This window comes from Clupea harengus, chromosome 5, assembly GCF_900700415.2.
Source record: "Clupea harengus chromosome 5, Ch_v2.0.2, whole genome shotgun sequence".
Classification (NCBI taxonomy): domain Eukaryota; kingdom Metazoa; phylum Chordata; class Actinopteri; order Clupeiformes; family Clupeidae; genus Clupea; species Clupea harengus.
In genome coordinates, this window is record NC_045156.1 from 23,045,735 (window position 1) to 23,067,248 (window position 21,514).

General features: G+C 44.3%; 1 protein-coding gene across 5 annotated transcripts in view; it reads right to left on the reverse strand.

Annotated features, from left to right (window-relative positions):
- The window catches only part of plekha6 (pleckstrin homology domain containing, family A member 6), a 72,271-nt gene extending 56,000 nt beyond the window's left edge, over positions 1-16,271 (reverse strand). For 2 of the 5 annotated variants that reach the window (XM_031568154.2, XM_031568150.2), the window contains exon 1: positions 15,641-16,271. Coding sequence is in view for 1 of the 5 variants with exons in the window: in XM_031568146.2 (XP_031424006.1) it covers positions 6,393-6,397 (5 nt within the window). In the remaining 4 variants the exon portion in view is untranslated. Of the gene's footprint in view, positions 1-4,470; positions 4,702-6,392; positions 6,546-15,640 lie in introns of those variants that run through there. The other 3 variants (XM_031568146.2, XM_031568151.2, XM_031568152.2) reach the window with 3 other exon arrangements.
- Between the last annotated feature and the right edge of the window lie 5,243 nt (positions 16,272-21,514).

The window sequence follows — 21,514 nt, forward strand, 5'->3', positions numbered from 1 at the left end:
TCAAGGTCTGTGGAGGAAAAACACACATGTCCTCCATCCACTCTTTCATCCCAAACATCACTCTGCTCTTTTCATTCAGCAGGGATAAGGGACTGTAAGGACAGAGTGTTTATCTAGGCTCTCACTTGGACACTGATATACTGCATTCAGTCTTCTTTTCCATTACATAGTTTTTTAAAATGGTCATTTCAGAACATCATTAAATCTTTTTGAGGGCAGTTCCATTCAACTCATTCACCTTAATTCCGTGGGGTGCGTAAATGTTGACATATGCACATTGAGCAATGGAGCTGGCAACAGTCAGATGCTGCAGTTGATCTCAGGTGGAGCCTTTTAGAAGTACGATCAGACAACACGCTGGGACACATTGGAGTCCAATGTCAACACAAGCAAAGCTTACATAACCACAGCCCTACAAAGTCAATCATTCGTCGTCATTAGAGAAGCCACAGCAGCCACAAAGGCAGGAATCACAAAAAGGTGATTTCGTAAATGATGGTACATCAAGATAAATTGATTTGGCTGGCACGGCGACGGCTGTTAGCTTTATTGGGCAATCCTGAGGATCCGAATTCAAGGCAAAGCTGGCCATCGTGGTCTCGGGTGGGGGGAGGGGCTGGGGGGTAAAACTAAGCTGAAGATTTAAACCTAAAAAAAGACAAAAGGACACTTATCCTCTTGTCTCAGAAGTTCATAATCCGCAGTAGCCACTGCTGTAACATTCACTATCGCCAGCACGTGGAGTCCATAAGCTGTAGTGAGTCTCCATGCTGTTTTCCCCTTTTTTTTTGAGGCTGGTGATTAGAGAATGGGGACTTGCAAACAAGTCATGCATGCTTTAATGCTTTCACTGGAGTTGAGGGCTGAGAGTCAGAGCGGAGATAAGAGTTAGAGTAAAAAAAGATTGGCAGAGAGAAATCAAGAGAGGAAAAGAGATAGAAAGAAACAGAAAGCCAGAGGGAGTGAAAGAGGAAGAGAGAGAGAAAGAGGACAGGGGGCCTTGAACAGTCTGTTCGCTAGAAGAGTGAGTGTGCTGGGGGGCAGTTTGAGTGCAGATGCACATGGCCGTATGGAAATGTGTCATTGAGCAATGGGCATAAGGTCTCTGCCTCTGGATACAACCCAGGCAGAGGACCGCATGCTTCACAAGAACATAGGGTAGGACATCAGTGTGGTGCATGACAGGAGACAGATACATGGAGAGAAAAGGGAAGGGGAGTAAAGAGGAGGAGAGAAGAGAGAGAAATAGAGACAGAAAGTCAAAAACAGATGATGTGAGACTAAATTCAAGAGCCCAAACAGTTTCATTTTCTCTACTCTGCACTAAAGGTGGATCAGATTTGTAGGCCTTCTGATACTGCCTACACAATTGTGGTGATGGGGTGGGATCAGTGAAAGATTCAAATCTGGAGAGGCGTCCCAGCTGACAGCTCTTGTTCACTGTCTGTGCCAGTTTGCAACACACAAACCTTCAATCACAAGATGAGGGATTGTTGAAGGCAAGGCTTGTAGCTACGGATGACCCAATAATGAGTTAGTCATCCCTACCCACTTGCTTTACAGTCACACTGGGGATATACAGAGAGGACATGGAGGCACTTTGAGATGTTCTCATCTTGTTCAGACACTTTAAACATTCACACTTGTGAGCTTATAGTCGACTCGCTAGAGACTAGGTGATAAAAACCAAGTCACTGGGTAACTTGACCGTGGACCGGTGGAGGAAGGGCTGTGTCACCTGCCTCACGTTACCATACTCCAGAAGTTTAGGGCGACAGGTCATATGGGTAGCCAAGCAGCCAATGACAGAAGTCTGACAATCATTGTACACTGTAAAGCCTATGGGAGTTTCAGTTAGTGGACTGGAGCCAATGAGGTCTGACAACTGATCCTTCCGCAGTCAGACCCCGTCTCATATGTACTGCTAACACTCTCAGGGTAATATCTCACTCTTTCTCCTTTAGCTGTGCATTACACCGTTACTTTGTCTATTGCCGATGGTTTGTTATGATATATTAACGTTGAAATATTTAGTGTGCGCCAAGAGAAATAAAAACGTAAGAAACATTTACAATGTCTTGTGTAGTCACATTGGCTGGCTGTCTTCTTCGTATCAGTTTTCTCTCTCTCTCTCTCTCCTCTCTTTTTTTTCAATCACAGTGAGCTCTCACATTAATTAATTCTCTCTGTTTTTTTCACTTTACATCTGCTATCTTCCTCTCCCTCTCTGTCTCTACTCTCTTGATCTGGTCATCAGAGTCCAAGAGGAACATGATATAACCCCCCCCCCCCCCCCCCCTCTACCGCCTGTCCTCCCCAACACACCCACCGTCACATGGGAGCAAAAATGTCATCATTCAAAGGTCTGTGCTTTCCCAGACTTAGAAGCTGGCCAGCTCAGTGTAGGACACTAACCCAGAAACAATGCTATTACAATGCTCTTACCCAACCTCTCTTAGACTTTCCAGTGAAACGGAAGCGCTTCTTAACAGCCATAGGATGGAAATGCCACGGTAGAGTGTTTAGTTCCCCTGAAGAGGGCAGGAGCGTGCCTGAGGACGCAATGTTGGCAGAACAAGGATGTGGAAAATCCTTGGCCCTCGTTTTTTTTTTTTTTCTTTCTCTATCATGCCAGTGCACTTTTGAGAGACCGCTTTGCCATCAAAAGAGAAACCAGATCCACAGCAAGCCCTCGACTTGGGCAGCCGCTGACTTCTCCTCCCAACCCCCCTCCTTTCACAGAACAGATTAGAGCTCGCCTTAAAATGCAGAGCGCCTTAATCCCCCCTGCCTGTCCTGGAAATGAAAAGAGGGATGGCGTTGGTAGCCGTGTGTGTTTATGTGTGTGTTTGTTTGTGAGTGTGTGTGTTTGTGTGATCAAGGGGATCAATAGAGTAAATATCATGGCAGAGAATCAGCATTCTTTTCCTCCTTTCTTCTATCCATCCTGTCTTCCAACTGAGTGACAGGGAGAGGGGCAGTGTTGTGGTCATGCACAGAGGACCAGGGAGAGGGGCAGTGTTGTGGTCATGCACAGAGGACCAGGGAGAGGGGCAGTGTTGTGGTCATGCACAGAGGACCAGAGAGAGGGGCAGTGTTGTGGTCATGCACAGAGGACCAGGGAGAGGGGCGGTCACTCTGCCTTTGTCCCTCACAGCTTAGGCAGGGAGCCTGGGACATTACCTCTGCGATTCACACCTCTCCCATCATATTAGTGCCAATTATGCGGCTGTTTGAGCATGTATCGAATGCAATGCAGATGCTCGTTTGCGATAAATCAATAAGATTCACTGAAAGCCTGCTTGCATATGAGTGGCAGTGGACTGGTCTGGTGGGGTGGGGTGCAGCCTGAGAGCCTGAGCCTGAGAGGAAGTGTGGGATCTGGGGGAGAGAGAGACCAAGGTCCCCCAAGGGAAGAGACGTCCGGAAGCTACAGCATCAGTGGCCAGTCTGTGGAGACCAACTGCAGCGTAGGAGTAGGAGTTATATAAAGCATCCACACACACAAACATACACACACAAACATCACGCACACACACTCTCTCTCTCTCTCTCTCTCTCTCTCTCTCTCTTTCGCTCTCTCATTAACAAACTAGGCTTGACAATGCTGGCAAACACAGAAAGGATGGAAAAGACATTGTGAGATGTCATGACAAGTGCTAATATTTCACAACAGACTGTCTCACAATACCAGCTTTCTTTTTGTGCCAAGTGTTTCAGCATTCAAGGCCAAAATGTCTCCAGACCCACAGGCAAAATAACAGCACCAGGAAATGATTCATAAATACAACACCATCAAAGCAACAAAAAAACCCACATTTTGATTGCAATGACAGACAATTAGTCAAGTTGATTACAAAAGTACTGACAGCACAGACACACAGACACACACACGCACGCACACACACACCAGACACACACACACACACACACACACACACACACACACACACTCATGATTTAGACATGGCCGAGGTACTCTGAGACACACAGAGAAAGAATTTGTGCAGCAGAAACAATCACAGAACCACAGTCCTTAGTGGGTCACGTCAGTTGTCAGTTGCACGAGGCAGCCCCGTGTATATGGCAATGATATAGGTCACTGTGAGTGCCAATTGAGCTGACATCAGTCTGAAAAGCCCTGAGCAGCACTGGGCAGTATTATGATCTAGATCTGAGCACAGTATTAACTTCACAAACCCCGGCTTTGGGAGTGTCATTCAATATAGGACACCTTCAGTTCACAGAGACATCATATTGCAATATCACTTTCAGATATAAAATATAGTATTCACTTTTTAAAGTTATTTTTGTGTTCAAATGCTCAATACAAAAACTCAAATGTATTGCAAAAAATTGGTGAAATAGAACACAAAAGATTGCCACATTTGTGATGAGTTTAAATGTTATATTAACATTATTAATGTTATATGAACGTATTGAGCAGATAGGATAGGATGAAGCACGAACCACTCTGAGCTTCCACTCCACTCCTTTTTCATCTGCCTCGCATCTCCTGCGCCATCCTCACTTTGCACGTACATCGTGTTCCTGTTTTGTAAGCGCTCTCTTCTTTATAGTACGTTTGGTACTTCTCACCACCACGAACGCTGGACAAGATGGCGTCAGGGATTACTCCAAGTGTGTGCAAATGTGAAGTGGAATCTGGGAGCGTTAGTATTTGCTGGAGTGAAATGGACCCTGGAGCTTAGTTGTCACACAGTCACTGCTGCCACTGTAAGACGTGGATGGGGAGGAGCATTAAACAGAACTGCCATGAATCTCGAGGCGACTGATGCATGTTTTTCACTATCTCTCTGTCCAACCACGACACTTCAGTTCACAATGCGCTGTACCGTCAACAAAGCAAGCTATGGGCCAACTGCCTAACTTGCAACCACCCACGTACATCCATGCAATGCCCAGAATGTTATTTTGGAGCCATTGAGAAACTCTGAGGCAGTGATAGAAAGCTGCATTGTCTGCCTTGGGCATAAACTTGTTCAATGCCCAGAAACTCAGGATTGTGTGATGTCAACACAAAACTAACAACACAACCTTAGAACCCAGCATCACAGCAATCAGAATACACACAAAGGGAGTCAAGCCACAGTTAATTCAACTACACAGAACAGAAATAGCACCTGAATTTTATAAAATTGAAAGAAAAAAAAACATTATTATTCTTTTCTTCTCTCTGACAAAACACAAGAACCAACAAAGGCTACTTCCTGCAGATGCAGAGCCTTGTATATAATATACTTGGCAGAGATCGTCTAGAGACTGTCAGACTATACCAGATTCCCAGTGATGACGCTTACAAAACTCTGCGTTCACATGGCAGAATGTGGTTAGAGGTATGGGTAAGCAACAACAGCAACACACAAGACTGGATGAACCAGCTAGCTATTTTAGCTGCAAAACAGCCCGAGGCTGGCGTTGTTGAAGTGAATTGGCAACTAAGCAGCTAATCAGTCTATGCTGTATAGTGTTCTCACTGAGGGAGCAGTGGTGAAATGAAAACCCATATCGTTGTTTTGCTGTGGTCTCTGTGGTCTGTGTAGGCATGCTGACCTCTTCCCATTCAAACAGAGGGCTACCAGGGCAACGATGCAGTCTTTTTCAACCACCCTCCATGCTCCAGATGAGGGCAGTTCATTTGCATTGCTGTCGAATCAAATCAAGTCACATTTATTTTACAGGCTATGAACAGAAACGATGTGACCTTTTCCTTCTGCCTCAAGAGCATCCATGGTTTCAGCTACAACATTCAAGTAACTGAGTAAATACATGAGGCGTTATTCTATCCATGCTAAGTGGCTAGTTGCTATTGTATTTAATGCAGAGTTCATATTCTGTTTAAAAAACACATCAAATTGTAGATTACTACTTTAAAATTGGGCTGTCCAGATTTGTGACCGCAATCAAATGAAAGCTGAATCAGATGAAAGCTGCCCAATTTAAGACCCCATGTCTCTTCCTGCCTGTCTAAACTCAGTAATCACATGAATACTCACAGATTAAATACATTTGTCAAATTTGATTATTAACTTCCTGAAAAAGACTACATAATCTCCTATCAGTATCCATCATGTAAGAGGCAGTGGAGGTCAATCAATCGTCTCACAGCATACAGAAAGACAGCAAGTTCAAAACAGGTTTAACTACAAAGAATAGGATGCTTAGAATAGCCAACATGTTAAATGCCATGCTCTACCTAAATCCCACACCTTCCAGAGTCAGAAGCTCAGACCTGTTGAGACAACAGCAGACCCCAGAGGACCCAGCCTGTGGATGAGTCAGAGCCGGCAGTCCTCCCACTCCTACCCCCCCACCTCCCCCTCCCAGGCAGCACCATCACCACCACATGCCCCTGGCTCAGTCTGGCTCACCTCATCCTTCAAGCCCAAACACAGGTCCTTTCAGTGTGCGGTGACGCTAGCGTTGTGTCTGTCGAGCCGGCACACGCTCTAGCAAAAGCTTTGCCTTCGCAGCTCAACCGCTTGCTGAGTCACTCACACCTGGAGAGACACTGGGGGGAAGTGTGGCGCCTGTGGCTAGCTTCTCCACGAGCGTTCCCGCCTCTGCCTACCCCCCCTTCTCCACGCCCCTTCCAAAATCACTGTGTGAAGCATACACCACCGCACAATCAGTGCTTAGCTGTCCAAAACTCAGCCCCACCTGTTATGGAATAGGGTGTGTTCAACATCAGTGTTGCCCGAAGGAGTGGTTTCCTAGCAGCGACTCCTCATGTGGCTAGACAAGCCAGACTTTTTTTTATCAGACTTTGTACAGATTGTTAACTCTACTGAGTGCTAAGGGTAAGCACATCCGTTTGCTACTACTGTAGTATATATGTTGTATAGCTGTAGTATATATGTATTATAGCTGTAGTATATATGTAGTAGCTGTAGTATATGTAGTGTATAGCTCATGTCTCCTTTGTTGCAGCAGGGGACAGATAAGCTCAGTACTTGAATCCTGCTACAGAGGGCAGGACAATACGTTGTGACTCAGGTATGCACAACACGCCTTAGCATGTCTCAGGTTAACACAAGTGTGCAGTAACCTTTGAAGGCATAATAGGCAGCGTTTTTCATAAGATAAACATAGAAGTGGGCAGGGTTCAAATTACAGGATAGGAAGATGAGGTCATCTTGCTCCTTATCACTGCCATTGTAAAGGACCCTACATGCAATAACTTATAACACTCCAGGTCGTTACAACATAATAACTCCAACTTGTTAAGTTGTGAAATGTAGCCCAAATTACAAAATAGGGCTGTGTATTGGCAGGAATCTGGTAATGTGATATGTATCATGATACAGGGGTTATGATTCAATATATTGTGGTATATGAAATCGTATGAAATCTGAGTTAAAAGGTGGACTGCCAACATCACAGCACTACATCTTGGGTAATCTAAGCAAAGGTATTAACACTTGCCTATCTCTGTTGAAACAAATCGATACAGTATCACAAAACATCATATCGTAATATTCACGTGTATCAAGATGTTCTTACACCCCTATGACAAAATGGAAAGTTATTATTACATAATGGGGGTGGCCTGTAGCTTCAAAAAGTGCTCATCACTATAAATATTGGATGAAGGGATTTCAGCAGTACATTTTGGATGACTGCATCTGCACTTTTGGGTGCTATTACCTTATGCTACTATTTCTGTCAGTCTGCAGTTTTACTGACGGGAGCCAGTCCTTTTTCATGTCAGTTGATATACCCTTCTCACAAGAAAATGTCCCCACAGACAAAAGTACTGACCATCTTGAAAATCTCCTTTTTCAGGCACAGGGATTCTGGCATTTGAGCACACTATCACAAGATGTCAATCACTCCGCAAAGGTGATTCATACCATTCTTTCTTCTGAAAACACATTTACATTGCATTGTGGTTTAAGTGATTTGTGTTACTTTCTAAAAACACAAATTTGGCAGCACTAGTGAGATAATGTGTTAACCTGGACCTATTCGGTTCTCAACCAATTCTACAATTAAGGGCTGGAACAAAGGCGACAAAAGCCCTAAAGCCAAAGTAAACTCAGTACCCACTAGACCTCAAAACCCAACGATTTAGCCATGTGAATAATACCATTTACACTTTTTCTCTGGAAGTTTTACTGGTCTCATGGCTAACCATGTGTACATGTGGTGATCATAATGGACCTAGGGATTAGGATTAGAGACCTTGTAAAAGGGAGCGCTGGTATTGTTTTATCAGTCGGCTTTATAGGGGTTGCATGGCTTTTTCTCAGGGCGTGCTCGGCCGAGCCGTTCCCCACAGATTTATACTCTCAGCGCCAAAGAGCACAAGACAACCCCATGATCAGCCCGTGCCCTCTCTCTCCCCACCCCATCCATTCCAAACCCTGAAACCACCGCAAGTCCTCTGCTCTGTAATTACAGAGCGCTGTGGAGCCTTTTAATAAACTCATTCAGGAAAAAGGAAAACAAAAAGTCTTAACCAATACCTTCAACTAATTTGTTTGTGGTTTGGGGCTTTGTAGACCAATGCGTTAGGTGCTCCCATCATTGGTGGATGTTTAGGCCTGAGGACATGGCTCAGGGATTAGCCTGCACTTCCCGAGTGATTCGGAAAATGCATCTTCATTAGTGGAGAATGTGCCTCAAAGGATTTTAGCGCTCCGGATGATTGTAAGACGAAAAAACAAGGGTCAAATGGCATTTTCTTTTGGGATGGGCCTTGGCCTCTGGGCAGCTGAATTAGTTGAGGAGAAACAGAAGGAGAGGAAGCTGAAGGAGAGGCAGTCAGCATGCAGTCTGGAGCCGCAATGGATATCCTTCAGGGAGGGACCGCCGCGTGTCCGCTTTGGTAACAGGGAGGCTGTGAACTCACATTTACGTTTGTTTAAATAACATTTGTTTACATTAATTTGGCCTTAGTGGTTTTGGTAACCTTTCTTGCACTTTCTTGTCTGACTCAAGCAAGCCCCTGCATCTACAACCCTGCCTGTCCTCACAGTAGACTGTCTGACTTCCTGAGTTGGACCAACAGAGAGGCGTTGTGTTGGACAAACAAAACTAAAAACTCACGCAATGACACTGAAGGACAGAGAGCGGTGAGACATTGCAAGAAACCTCAGCCCGGGAGGGGTGGGGGTGAGGATGGGGGGCGGCTGCCAGAAGGGAATAAACAGCAGACACACTTCCACCAGAGAGGGTGGGATAAAGGGAATAATCAGAGCTAAGGAGTCTTTGCTGGGTCAGCAGACACCTCCCAGGTCCAAGGCAGCCGGCCTCCCGGCCAGATCATCAGCTTGCCCTGATCCCTGCCATACTCACTGGATACTAAAGACATCCTACAAGAGAGAGAGAGAGAGAGAGACTAGGGGATGGGTAGGGAACATCACACAGGGAGTGGTGAAGGTCACAGATGTGAATGTCAGAGACAGGAAGGTGAACAAAAATGAACCCTGTATTGAGCAGTTGGACTCTATTCTGTTAAAAGGACTGAAACAGTCCCTAGTGTCATGTCACACAGACGCTGACCAGGCATGCACACACCATATGGCCTATTCTGATCAAACTCAAAGAGTATAATGCAAAAGTCCGACTTCAACCTTTCGTTTACTTAAGGTGAAAATAGTAATTTGGTGCAGTTTATTGAGATATTTGGCATAATGTTAGAAATATGCATTTAAGCATTCATCACTACAGCTTAAAAAAAAACTTCAAATTTAAAATTGATGCCTAAATTATTAAAACACGGATGAAACAGATCAGACTTTCACCTTGAAAAATAGGAAAAAGTCAAGCTGCACAGTTTCTCCGACAAGAGAAAAATCAACAGGTGTTTTGGTCTGTTCTTCACCTAAGAGAGAACAGCTCATCTCGACGAGTCTCCAAAAGTGAAAAGAGGAACTAGACAGAAGAGAGAACAATTTCCCACTTGAGATGAGGAGGCACATTTTATGAACACTCTGGAATCGTCTGGTGAAGTCTGGCGATTCATCAAAACATCTGCAGTACATGATTCTGTTTGTGACATCCTGAATACTGATAAATAGCGAGTAGTTTTAAAAATGTATGTATAGTAAACGTACTGTTTGGAATGGATTATGGAAGTTTGTTATCTTGCAGTAAATATTGCTGTCTGCCATTTGGAATAATAATGAATCTAATTTCATGGATATTACAACCAAAACTCAAACAATGGAAAGTGTGATCTCTGACTTTTTTGCTGCAGTAGCCTAGATGCTCACTGGTATACTGTGATCTGAACTGATTGTGAATCTGAAGAAGCTTCCTGTACTTTCCTCTTTATACGTGCACTACACCTCACATGACACAGCATCAGTCTAACCGGCTTGATATATTCCAACAATGGCACCAGTGGTACTGCTAGGAGTCAACAACGAGCTACTGAACACAGAGACTGAGACTAATAGTCTGACGCATTAGCCATCAATGGCTGTGTGTGTGACACCCAGCATCTTAGAGCAGGGAAGGGAACAAAGGGTTGAACGAGCGCCCGTCTCCGGACGTGTGGTGACAAGCAAGAACAGAGAGTCCAAGTGCTGTAACTGCTGACAAAGATGGATGTTCTCCAGTCACACCGATATGCACAGAGGAAAAGCGTGTGTGTGTGTGTGTGTGTGTGTGTGTGTGTGTGTGTGTGTGTGTGTGTGTGTGTGTGTGTCTGTCTGTCTGTCTGTCTGTCTGTCTGCGTGCCATGCATATGTGGCTATGCATATGTGTGCCTGCTGATAGATGGGGGTTTGTATTAATGAGGCTGTCAGGAGGCATTTCCTTCCCATTTGGCTTGGCGGGCATTGGCGGCCGTGTGGTGAGGGAGGAATATTCAGCCACCTGAGGTAGCACCCACCGCTCGAGCATCTGCCAAGCCTGCATCCCCAATCAGCCACCAGCACCCCGACCCTCCAGCCCCTCAGCTTCCTCTCCTCATGCAATTTCCGACCACTAAAGGACCGTGCAGTGAATTGCAATAAAGCAGTCACTCAGACATTGCAAAGCAGAAGGGACAAGGACAGGGGCGCCTTTTTGGGAAAATATTTAACTTGCAGTTATTTGTGCACTTAGCTTTGTCTACAGGCGCAGTCCCCTGAGGTCTGCTAGTATCTCCCTCATAAACTCTTGGCTCTCTGCCATGTTCTGTCTTATTAATATTAATAGAGAGCATCATGAATAAATGATGGACTGAACCAGCATAAGACAGTGAGGCAACGTTTTTTAGGAAGGTGGTGGCGGGGGGTCAAAGACATCCAAAGAGCAGCAACGGGTTGTGCTTATACAACCTACTCTTACCATAACCCAACCCTGAATTGCATCACCCAAGACAGCACAGATAGCACATGTGTAATATGGTGGAAACATTGCCCATGAAAGCAATCCTGTCTCTGTCCTCTGCCTCTATTATAACGTAAATACAAGAACATTTCCTCGAATGTCCTTTCTTTCTACTTTCAGTGATTCCACGCATGGGGAGCAAACACGATCTAAACTCCGAGGACAGAGACCAGCACAACGCTAGCCAAGCTCCGGCCGTGTAGCCGGTGATGGCCATGATTCAGTTAGCCCGCCGGAGCTAATCTGCATTTATCTCGTGTCGTCCTCACCCCACTCACCCAGCAGGTGCCATTCTCACCTGGGTCACTCTGGCTCCTGTCAGCGCTGCCATTCCCAGGATCGGTGATGCAGAAGCCCAGAAGACCAACACAACCACCTTTTATAGAGCGCAGCTGCCACATTAGCAAGATGGCACGATAATAAACACCTTTCTGTGGTGCATGGTCAACACAGCAATTCCCTGTGGTTACTTACATGCTGCTGTCCATTCACACGTTTTGCAGATGATCATTCAGTCCTATCTCCACTGAGGAAAACTGACGGTCTTTTGTATCTTCTCATCCACGAAAACAGAATATTTCCTGGTTATTGTTCGGCTATTGTTAGTAGTGAGATAAATATGTGCACCCTCACCCCTAAAATTACTATTGACGTTCTGGGGTGCATCAGTAACTATTACTGTCTGCTCTCTATTGTTATACTGTCAGAAGTAAAGCATGTGTGTGTTGCTTTAGAATACTTGTATATACTGATTGTTTAAAATAATCTAGCTTTATCTAGGTACCTAACATTGAGTACATTTTAGGTGACACAAACCTATTAGTTTAATGCGATAAAAGGTCAACAAAAAACTTCCAAATTGAAATATATTAATAAGTTCCTTTTTTATCACAGTGCAGGGGACCATTGTTCAAATCCAAATTACAGGGTACATTTAAATGGACTGCAGTAGGCAGAACAAAACAGGAAGTGACAGACTTCTTAATTATCTTATGAATCATTTATTCATTGAGATTAAAATCCTAAATGTCAGTTCCGACTCATAGGAATAACTAATCATATCCCTGAGCAGTGGAAAGCCCAACGCTGTGATGTAGTAAAACCGAGGACATAGATGTGAAGATGTGAACTTAAGTATTAAATGGTATTTAACTGTCAAAAAGTAACGTATTATGAACTGAATCACACCTAGAGCCCCAAGTGAGGTGCTATTAACTCCATATTACTCCAGTTTCATATTACTGCTTTTATCTCCAGCAATAATGGAGTATACACAAGTATCCATAGTCAGTTAAATAATATGTTTGATGGCTACTAAAAATATTTACAACATCGGCGGACAAAAAGGGTGTCGCCGAACGGCCCTCGTTTCATAGATCCCATGCTAAACCTATCACCATAAAACACTTCAGAGCGAACAATAACATGGCCTCACAATCTCCACTCCTCTCCTCCCTCTGGTTCTGTCTCTCTTTTTGTCTCCTCCCCTAGGCTTGCCACACCACCTTCTCTCTCCTTTGTCCTTCCCTTTCCTCTGTCGTCTCCTTGACTGTGGCTCCAGATTGCCTTCCTTAATGGGTTGCCATGGAGACCTCCAAGGCTGGTGGGGGGTCGGTGTTGGTGTGCGTGTGTTCAAGTGAGCGTGTGTGTGTGTGTGTGTGTGTGTGTGTGTGTGTGTGTGTGTGTGTGTGTGTGTGTGTGTGTGTGTGTGTGTGTGTGTGTGTGTGTGTGTGTGTGTGTCTGTTTGTTGAGGTGAAGGGTGGGGGGTATTGTGAATCATCAGGCCCCTGTGCAAACCCACCACTGGATGAGTAGGCGGGTTTGTCCTTTTCAATGCCACATGATAATTGAGAAAATCACTGGCAAAAACCCTGTGCCTCAGCAAAGTATATCTAGATATAAAATGTGTATATAGATATAAAACATACAATAAAACATGCATCATTCATCTGACTTGTTTGAAACTGGTTGTGAAACTGCAACAAAAAACAAACTACATTTGACCAGATATTGCATCGTTCATCCATCCATCATTGGTGTTCCTATCCTAGCTACAAAACAGAAGTGAATGTCTATAGGCCACTGAAGTCAACTTTCAGAAACACTAGATACTACTAAGGTATTAAGGGCACAGCCCATCTATTTCTCTCCATTTCAGGTGACACATAAACTACCTGTGCAACCTGACTGCCTTGGGCTCGGTCCACACCTGTACTCAGTATTGTACCATTCACTGTACAGTATTTTACAGTTTACCAACACATTACATGGCCAACACAAGTGGGTCAATGTGGAACACTGTAGCAGGTCGAGTGTGTGTGTGAGTGTGTGTGTGTGTGTGTGTGTGTGTGTGTGTGTGTGTGTGTGTGTGTGTGTATGTGTGTGTGTGTGTGTGTGTGTGTGTGATTCCCATGCCCCTGCAGCAGGGTTATGTAAGCAACCATGACTTAACCCATGCATACTTCATGGCAACCACTCACCTCCGAGGGACATGAGTGGACATGACGTGTGTCATCGTGAATAAGAGAAACAGCCCGGCGGAGGACGGAGGGAAACGGCGGATGCTGAATAAGGGCTGTGCTGCAGGTCTGTGTGTGTGTCTGTTCTGTGCAGGGGGAATCCTGCTGGGCTCTGCAGTGAAGCGCTGCCTCACTCTCCTCGCTAGCTACCCCTGCTGCACTGTTTTGATTATGTAGACCGCAACACAACTTCAAGGAGTAGCATGCCTGAGTTACTCTGTGTGTGTGTGTGTGTGTGCGTGCAAGAAAGAGACTGAGAAAGAAAGAAAGAGAGAGAGAGAGTATGCACGCTGAAACATGCACTCCTGATCATGATTTCACTTTGAGATTTGAGAACGTAGCTCTTGCTAAATGTAGCCTTTACAGAAGACATGTGCACTCACACAAACTTAATCTAGGGAGGATCATCCATTTGTTCCATTCTGTTTGCTCCACACACACACACACACACACACACACACACACACACACACACACACACACACACACACACACACACACAAACACCTACCTTCTACGATCTTCCCTCATAGCTCCACCATACAAGTGTTCTCCACCCTGCGCCTCCGTCCTGTCCTCTCGGTCCCCTCCCGCTCACACCTCCTACACACGGCCCTCTCATTCATGGCTAGCAGGCCCGTGCAAATCTCCTCTAATGCTGTTTAATCCCGAGCACCTTCAGGCCTGACCACCCTGACTCTCATCAGACTAATCGCATCAACACACCACCAAAGCCTCAGTGGCAGCATTAGACCCTTATGAAAGGCATTGTGTGATTAGGGTGACTGAAGATCCCGCAGGATGCCTCCTCCTGTCTAGAGTAGAAATGCCAGTAGCACGTCAGCCCCAGCTCCAGGGTGAAGGTCATGGTTTCTTCAGTGAGATGCATTCATATAAGGGCTGTGTGCTGTGCTGTGCTGTGCTGTGGTGGGCTGGGCTGGGCTGTGTTAGATTCCAAGCATGTCCATTGTCCAAGCATTCACATCACCGCATGAGTGATCAGGAGGACTGAGATTACAGTGGAGATTATGCGTGTGTGTGCGTGTGTGCGTGTGTGCGTGTGTTCCAGTGCTTGAACATGCAAGTGTGTCTGTGTGAATGTGTGTGTGTGTGTGAGTTTGAGTGGCAGGTGGTGTCCCGCTCAAGGGACAGTGAGGCCCATCTGCCAACAGTCAGGCATCTGTGCTGCTGCCACTGACACTCGCCCAACACACACACGCACACACACACACGCACACACACACACACACACGAAACACGTTAACATACTAAGATCAACACACATGCTTTACCCAGCTCACGCACACAGCTCAAAAAATGTACACACTTGCGCCATGAATACTGACTTGACTCACGCTGATGTTGAACCTGTTGGATTCACAAATCGGATAATTTCCACCACACACACGCACACACACACACACACACACACACACACACACACACACACAGGTGTCGCACAGCTTTCAAAACATCATCCTTAATTACACACAATCAGAAATAAAACTGTGAGATTTAGCAGACACGTATAAATGAAAATCTACACAGACACAGCAAACAGAACCAAAAACACACGCATGCAAGCACACACGCACATGTGAGAGCTCATTACTCAAACAGGAATAGATTAGGCACAGTAGCTGTTACCAATGTGGAGAACAGTAGCTGTGGTGCTGCAGAGATGAACGACACCAGTCTCACACTAGCACACACACGCACGCACACACACGCACTGTCAGACACCGATCAAGATGAACTGCCAATAGTGCACTCACCAGTCTATTTGTCCAGCTCTGATCGTCTGATGGATTATGCCTTTATCCCCTGTGATATTTCCAAAAAGCGAGTTTGATAATATAGTAGCACAGGGATATGTCCTAAAGCTTTGTGTTTGCAGAAATAGCAGTCCTGGGATATGTCCAAATAGAAAAGAAAAGATGCTAGGTTTAAATAAGGTGTCAAACGGAAGAATTACTGAATGATGAATTAATACTTTTTTTTTCTCTCCTGTAAAGATGGCAGTCCTTTGGATGTGTCCAGAAGAAAGCTTGTGTATCCCTCGAGACGTCAGTCCAAGTCAGGCTTTAGATCAGGCTGGATGAGGGAGGGAGGGCGAGCAGGTTGGTCCAGTTCTTCCCGCGTCTGCCAGTGTGGGAGGAGGAGGAGGGGGGGGGGGATGCAGCATCGGCCCAGAGGCAGTGTCGGACTGGCAGGGGATGCTGCACAATAACAATCCTCCTGTGCTCAGAAAAAAAAGGATGGATAAAGAAGGGGAGTGACAGAGCGGGAGGAGGAGGAGAGAGGGAGGGTTGCTCAAGAGAGCGGTGGCGGAGCTGAAAATCACAGGGTATTTAAACGTCACGTGACACTCCCTCTAACCTGTCAGTCACTGTCAGAGATGAAGGAAGGGAGAGGAAGAGAGTGAGAGAGAGAGAGAGGGAGGGAAAGAAAGAGAAGGAGGGACAGAGTGATAGTTGGCAAATGGATGGTGCAGCTCCATCACAGCTGCTGTTCCTTTCATTAGAGATGGGGAGAGAGAGAGAGAGAGAGAGAGAGAGAGAAAGAGAGAGAGAGAGCTGTAATCTGCCACGGCCCTCCCCCAGGCGTTGGGCCAGCCAATCATTCTCATGGATCCCCCAACCCCCACCCCCTTCTAGGCTAAGGATTAACTCCGTGTTGACCACAGTGCTGCAGCAACTCGCCAGTCGCCTCCTCTTCCTGGTGGACAATGGCCAGTCTGCTCTCCACCAATATGGCACCTGTCCAGACACATTTTTTTTGTGCCACATGGCAAATCCATATTTAGAAAGGTTTATATTTCTAGCCTGCTGAGTGAAATGATGGATAATCTTTTTTTTTCCACAGAAACATATTTTGATGGGGGTTTCATCTAAATATTTAAGGTGTCAAATATTTCACACCAATGTCAAATTTGTAATAAATAATATAATGACTTTGAAAAGCTTTGAAAATGTCAGAAACAGGCAACAAGAAGCTATGCATGCTACATTTCCTTGACTTCTTTGTCTTCGTATGGACTGAGATGATTGGTGGGGGGTGGGGGGAAGGGGGTGCTTCTGGGGGATAACTAAAATTACATGAATAATTCATGAACATATTTTAGAGCCAATACCGCTGTCTGATGTCTTTCCTTCTTTTCTTTTCCATCAGGTCATAAATGGGACACCCATAAGCACAAAAAGAATACTTCTCATCTCAAAGTATTATAATCGTATATATAATCTTATTATAAACCATCCCAGCCAAAAAAAACAACAACTATTTCTCCTATGCAATTCCTTATTCAAAAGCAGGTGTGATAAACTATTTGACATGTATGGTTCTGTGCAAACCCTGCATAAGGCCAACAGCACAACTGTTCTATGAGATACAAGGCAAAGAATTGCAAATGATCCTTCTGAGGTAACACTAGGATACTGTTTCACACTGTGCTAAAACAAACTATTTCATGACCCCTTTGGTAAGAGACACTTACAGGTGCCATCATTTAGGTCATACTGCCCCCATCTGGGACTACACCGAAACAAAAATCCAGGAAGTACTGGTGACATAGGTTGATCGGACCTGGGAATCTGGATAGCTGACACAAAACGGGACATAAATGCATGTGAAACACTAACAAACAGATACTAACACTTAGAAAGGCATAGAAGCATTACAAGATTTTAAAAAAATGTGGGCCAGAAAAGGGTAAAATGATTAAACAGTGCCCTCCAGTGGTCACAAAGTGTGAGGCAAACCCCTTCATGAAGTTTTACTGAAAGTGGTGGATTCCACGTTGAAAATAAAAGACCTTCATTCCATTACCAGTTGGAATATGTGACAATATTAATACTTTAGTAGACACACAAAGACTTCGGGGGCTGCTCCTGAAATGTTCTCATTACAGTTTTTCACGATTGGATTTCTTGAAACAGTCACCCATTTTCTCGAAACTGTAAACACAAAACCTCATCTTCAAGCACTATTTACAAAACCTCTGAATCCTCTTGCAAAATGAAACTTTCACTTCAAAACAGTTTTACCTGTGCTCAAAATCAAGCATTGCTCTCAAATCATAAACAAAGTGATCAAAATGATGTACACTTTCAAGCAGTCAGTAAACAATACACCAAAAAATATAAAACACACAGAAGTACATTTTTAATCTCAAAACAAATTTCATCCGTCATTGTCTTTTGATGAACGCAAACATGTTCTCTCATAGTAGCTAAAAATGTATCAGAAATTACTACTCTGCTTTGCTCTAATTTTTGTTGGTTCTTTCTCCTCCTTGTACCCCTATAGTACTGTACCCTGCATCTCACTACTCACACTCACTCTTGTTCTTTGTTGATATGAACCTGCAACCAGTCAAAATCTATTGAGCAGTCAGTACTGTTACTGTAACAAATAGAAAGCACAATGTTCAGGGCCATATAACTTATTATACAGACTACAATTCACTGTAGGCCTACTACAGTATACACTACTACAGTAAAAGGGAAAAAAAATCAAAGGAGTCAACATGTCATCAATGTGCTTCTTCTTGTCTTTGGGCTGGGTCAGGCCAGAGCACTTTGTCGACATCACAAGCAATATTTTCTCTCCTGAGGCAACGGGGGAAGAAGCCTCTAATTTCATCAGATATTTCCACTCTTTGTCTTCCTCTTTGTCCTCCTCTTCCTCTTTCTTGCCCTCTTCCTCATCGTCGCCCACCTCGCATACGCACTCGTCCTCTCACATTGTTTCTTCTATCCATTCTCAGACTTTCTCCTTCCCACCTTCAACAACCTGTTTTCTCTCTAAACTGGCTTATATTGGTTGTGTCCAGGGGCGGTTTTTCCTACAGGCGGTATAGGCGGTCGCCTAGGGCGCCACTCAGAGGGGGGCGCAAAAAACTGCGCCCCCTTTTATATCTCCAACCAATATTTTGACTTAAAAAAAAAAATCTAACATTAGGGTAAAATGAGCCAAAAATCGAAAACGGAAGGGGTACGTACGTCCTTGGTGTTGTCAGAACATGCTAGCACAGTGAGGCGTTTGGTTAGAGTCAAAAGCCATCCGGGGCGCAATTTAAGAAGAAAAGAAAGGAAGAAGAAGAGAAACGTGCCAAGGAGAAAGGTACATCCTTAAATCCTGTTCTAGCCAAGAACGAATTCCAGATAAGAAAACGTTCACAATGCGTGAATTGCCCCTGGCACTTTAGTGGAGTTAAGAAGAAAAGATGTACCTTATCATTGAAAGTTTTCCTACTCCCTGTCACATAGTTCTTTAAGGATTTTACAGAGGCGGGTATATAAAAAATGATATGTCCATTTATTCTACATTATACAAAAAAAGACTAAAATAGGGGCGCACATATAAAGCCAATAGCCAGTGCAACAACACTACACATATCTTACTCGTTGCATAGCACACCCATTAAGGAAGCCAAACACGGCAACTTGTCAACAAGTGAGGAATACTGGTAAAAATCCAAGTGTTGTATTGTCAACTATTGTATGGATTGAATATGTAATCTTGCCAGTTAGCTAACGCTAGCTAGCCAGTGACTTGTGACGTTCCTTGTTATTGCCATTCAGTCGAAACATCAGTTCAAGTTCAGCTGTACCGCAATTTGCGTCATTTTGTGTCATAAAAAGTAATCACATTTGGACAGCTTTAGTTTAGGTGGAGCGAGCTAGCCAGTTTAATTAGACATGATTCAACTAATCAAGAGCTATGCATCTTGGAATAAAAAAATGTCAGACTGTCCAAATACACCAAAATGCTTAATAACTACATAATAGCTACATTTAACAAATTATGATTATACATACTTTTGTTATATCATTTTAGATTCACTTTTAGAAGACTAAGAAAACATTATTTGCAGGCGATTTGGAAGATGACGTGGTGGTGTGTGTGTGTCCATAAACAGTTGAACAGGGGGCGTGGCCGGAGCGTAGTCCAGCACAGGGGTGACATTTTCTCAGTGATTTGTTCTTGAATTAATGTTTGTTCATCGTCGCGATCGTTGTTGTGTTTGTGTGAAAGAAATGCAGTCTTACAGGGCAAAATAGCGTTTGAAAGTTGCAATTCCGTTTTCGTGGGGGAAAAACATATATTTTATTTGGGGGGGGGGGGGGGGGGGGGGGGGCGCCAGTAGTGAAGCTCGCCTAGAGCGCCAAATGTGCTAGGGCCGCCCCTGGTTGTGTCACATCATTTGATACAAGTGAAATCAATTTTGAGTGGTTGTGTTTAATCAATGACATGTTTTCTCTATTTGTATTTGATTGTTGCCACTTGTGTTTACCAGTATGGATGACATGTGCATTAGAGTGCAGAATGTGTTTTGAGACTGAGAATGTGTTTAGAGTTTTGCTGAAAAGTCTAAGTGAGATCTGCAAATTGTGTTTTACCATGTGAAATAGTTTAAGGTATTGACAACAGACTCCACAATTAGCTACATGAGTTCAGGCAACTGAGAACTTTGTTCAGCCAATGGGTTTTAGTGTTTCAGCAATTGAGAAAAACTGTAAATGATCTGATGAAGGAAGCAACCAAGGTGGTGCTAGTAAGTAAGCAAGCTTCGAGGTCCTGTTCCAATACCTCTCCTTCAAGTGTCTTGTTCCATCCTCAGGAGAAACCGCCCCGTGCTTCCTGAAAGAGTAACAAGATAGCCCCTGCAAACCCTGTATTATGTGGGCAGCAACCACACAGCTTTCTACACCTTGGTATACTGGCCAAGACCTGTGAATGACAGGAGTCATATTCCAACAATGATTATACATTTGAGTGACTGTCATCTGACTAGGGTAAATTATGTCAGTGCCTTTCCTCTGTAGCTAATTCTGGAAGCACTCAAGGCACTTAATCTATATGGAAATTCACTTGCTCAGTCTTAGGTACGTTTTAATTTAATGGTAGATCTACAGTACGGTCAGAGCAATGTGTCTGCTAGCTTTGGAACTTGAATTTTGCCGAGGTGAGAGGTCAGTTTAACCTTCCATCATCATCCAACTTCCTCCTTGCGTATTGTGAATCAGAGGCAACTTGTTTATTTACAAAACTAGGAAGCCACATCAGTATTTTGACAATTCATAGAAGAGCACTTTTTTTAACCATGCTATTCTACACCGCTGACATAAATATTGGATGAATGTTCCATGTAGGCACTTGGAACACTGAAAAGTTTTGCAATATTAATGAGTGTGAACATATTTTATGAGGTATAGTCATCACGTTGGGTCGCCAGGATCAGATTCATTTCTCTGGAATATGGTCAGGCCGTACCGGAGAATTCTAAAAGCAACAGCATTGGTCAGCATGAAGTACACACCCTCACTTCACCCTTCGGTTCTTTGGAATCGAGACTCAAACACAAAATAACAAGGGTTAGGTCATGGACATTACCCTGAACCTTGATACTTACTAATTAAGATGATCCTTTTGTTTCCCCCCTGAGCCAGCAACATATTAAGTCAGCATAACAAAACCATTTCACAACCAACACATGCTAAAGTGACTAGCATGGTAGACGGGAAGAGTGGGAATGATCAGTTCCTAATGATGTACATTCTGCCCTGAAAACAAAGAGACCAGCCCTCCCCAGTAGAGACAGCAAAGCTTAATTACTGACCGCCACCTAAATGAGACCAGAAATA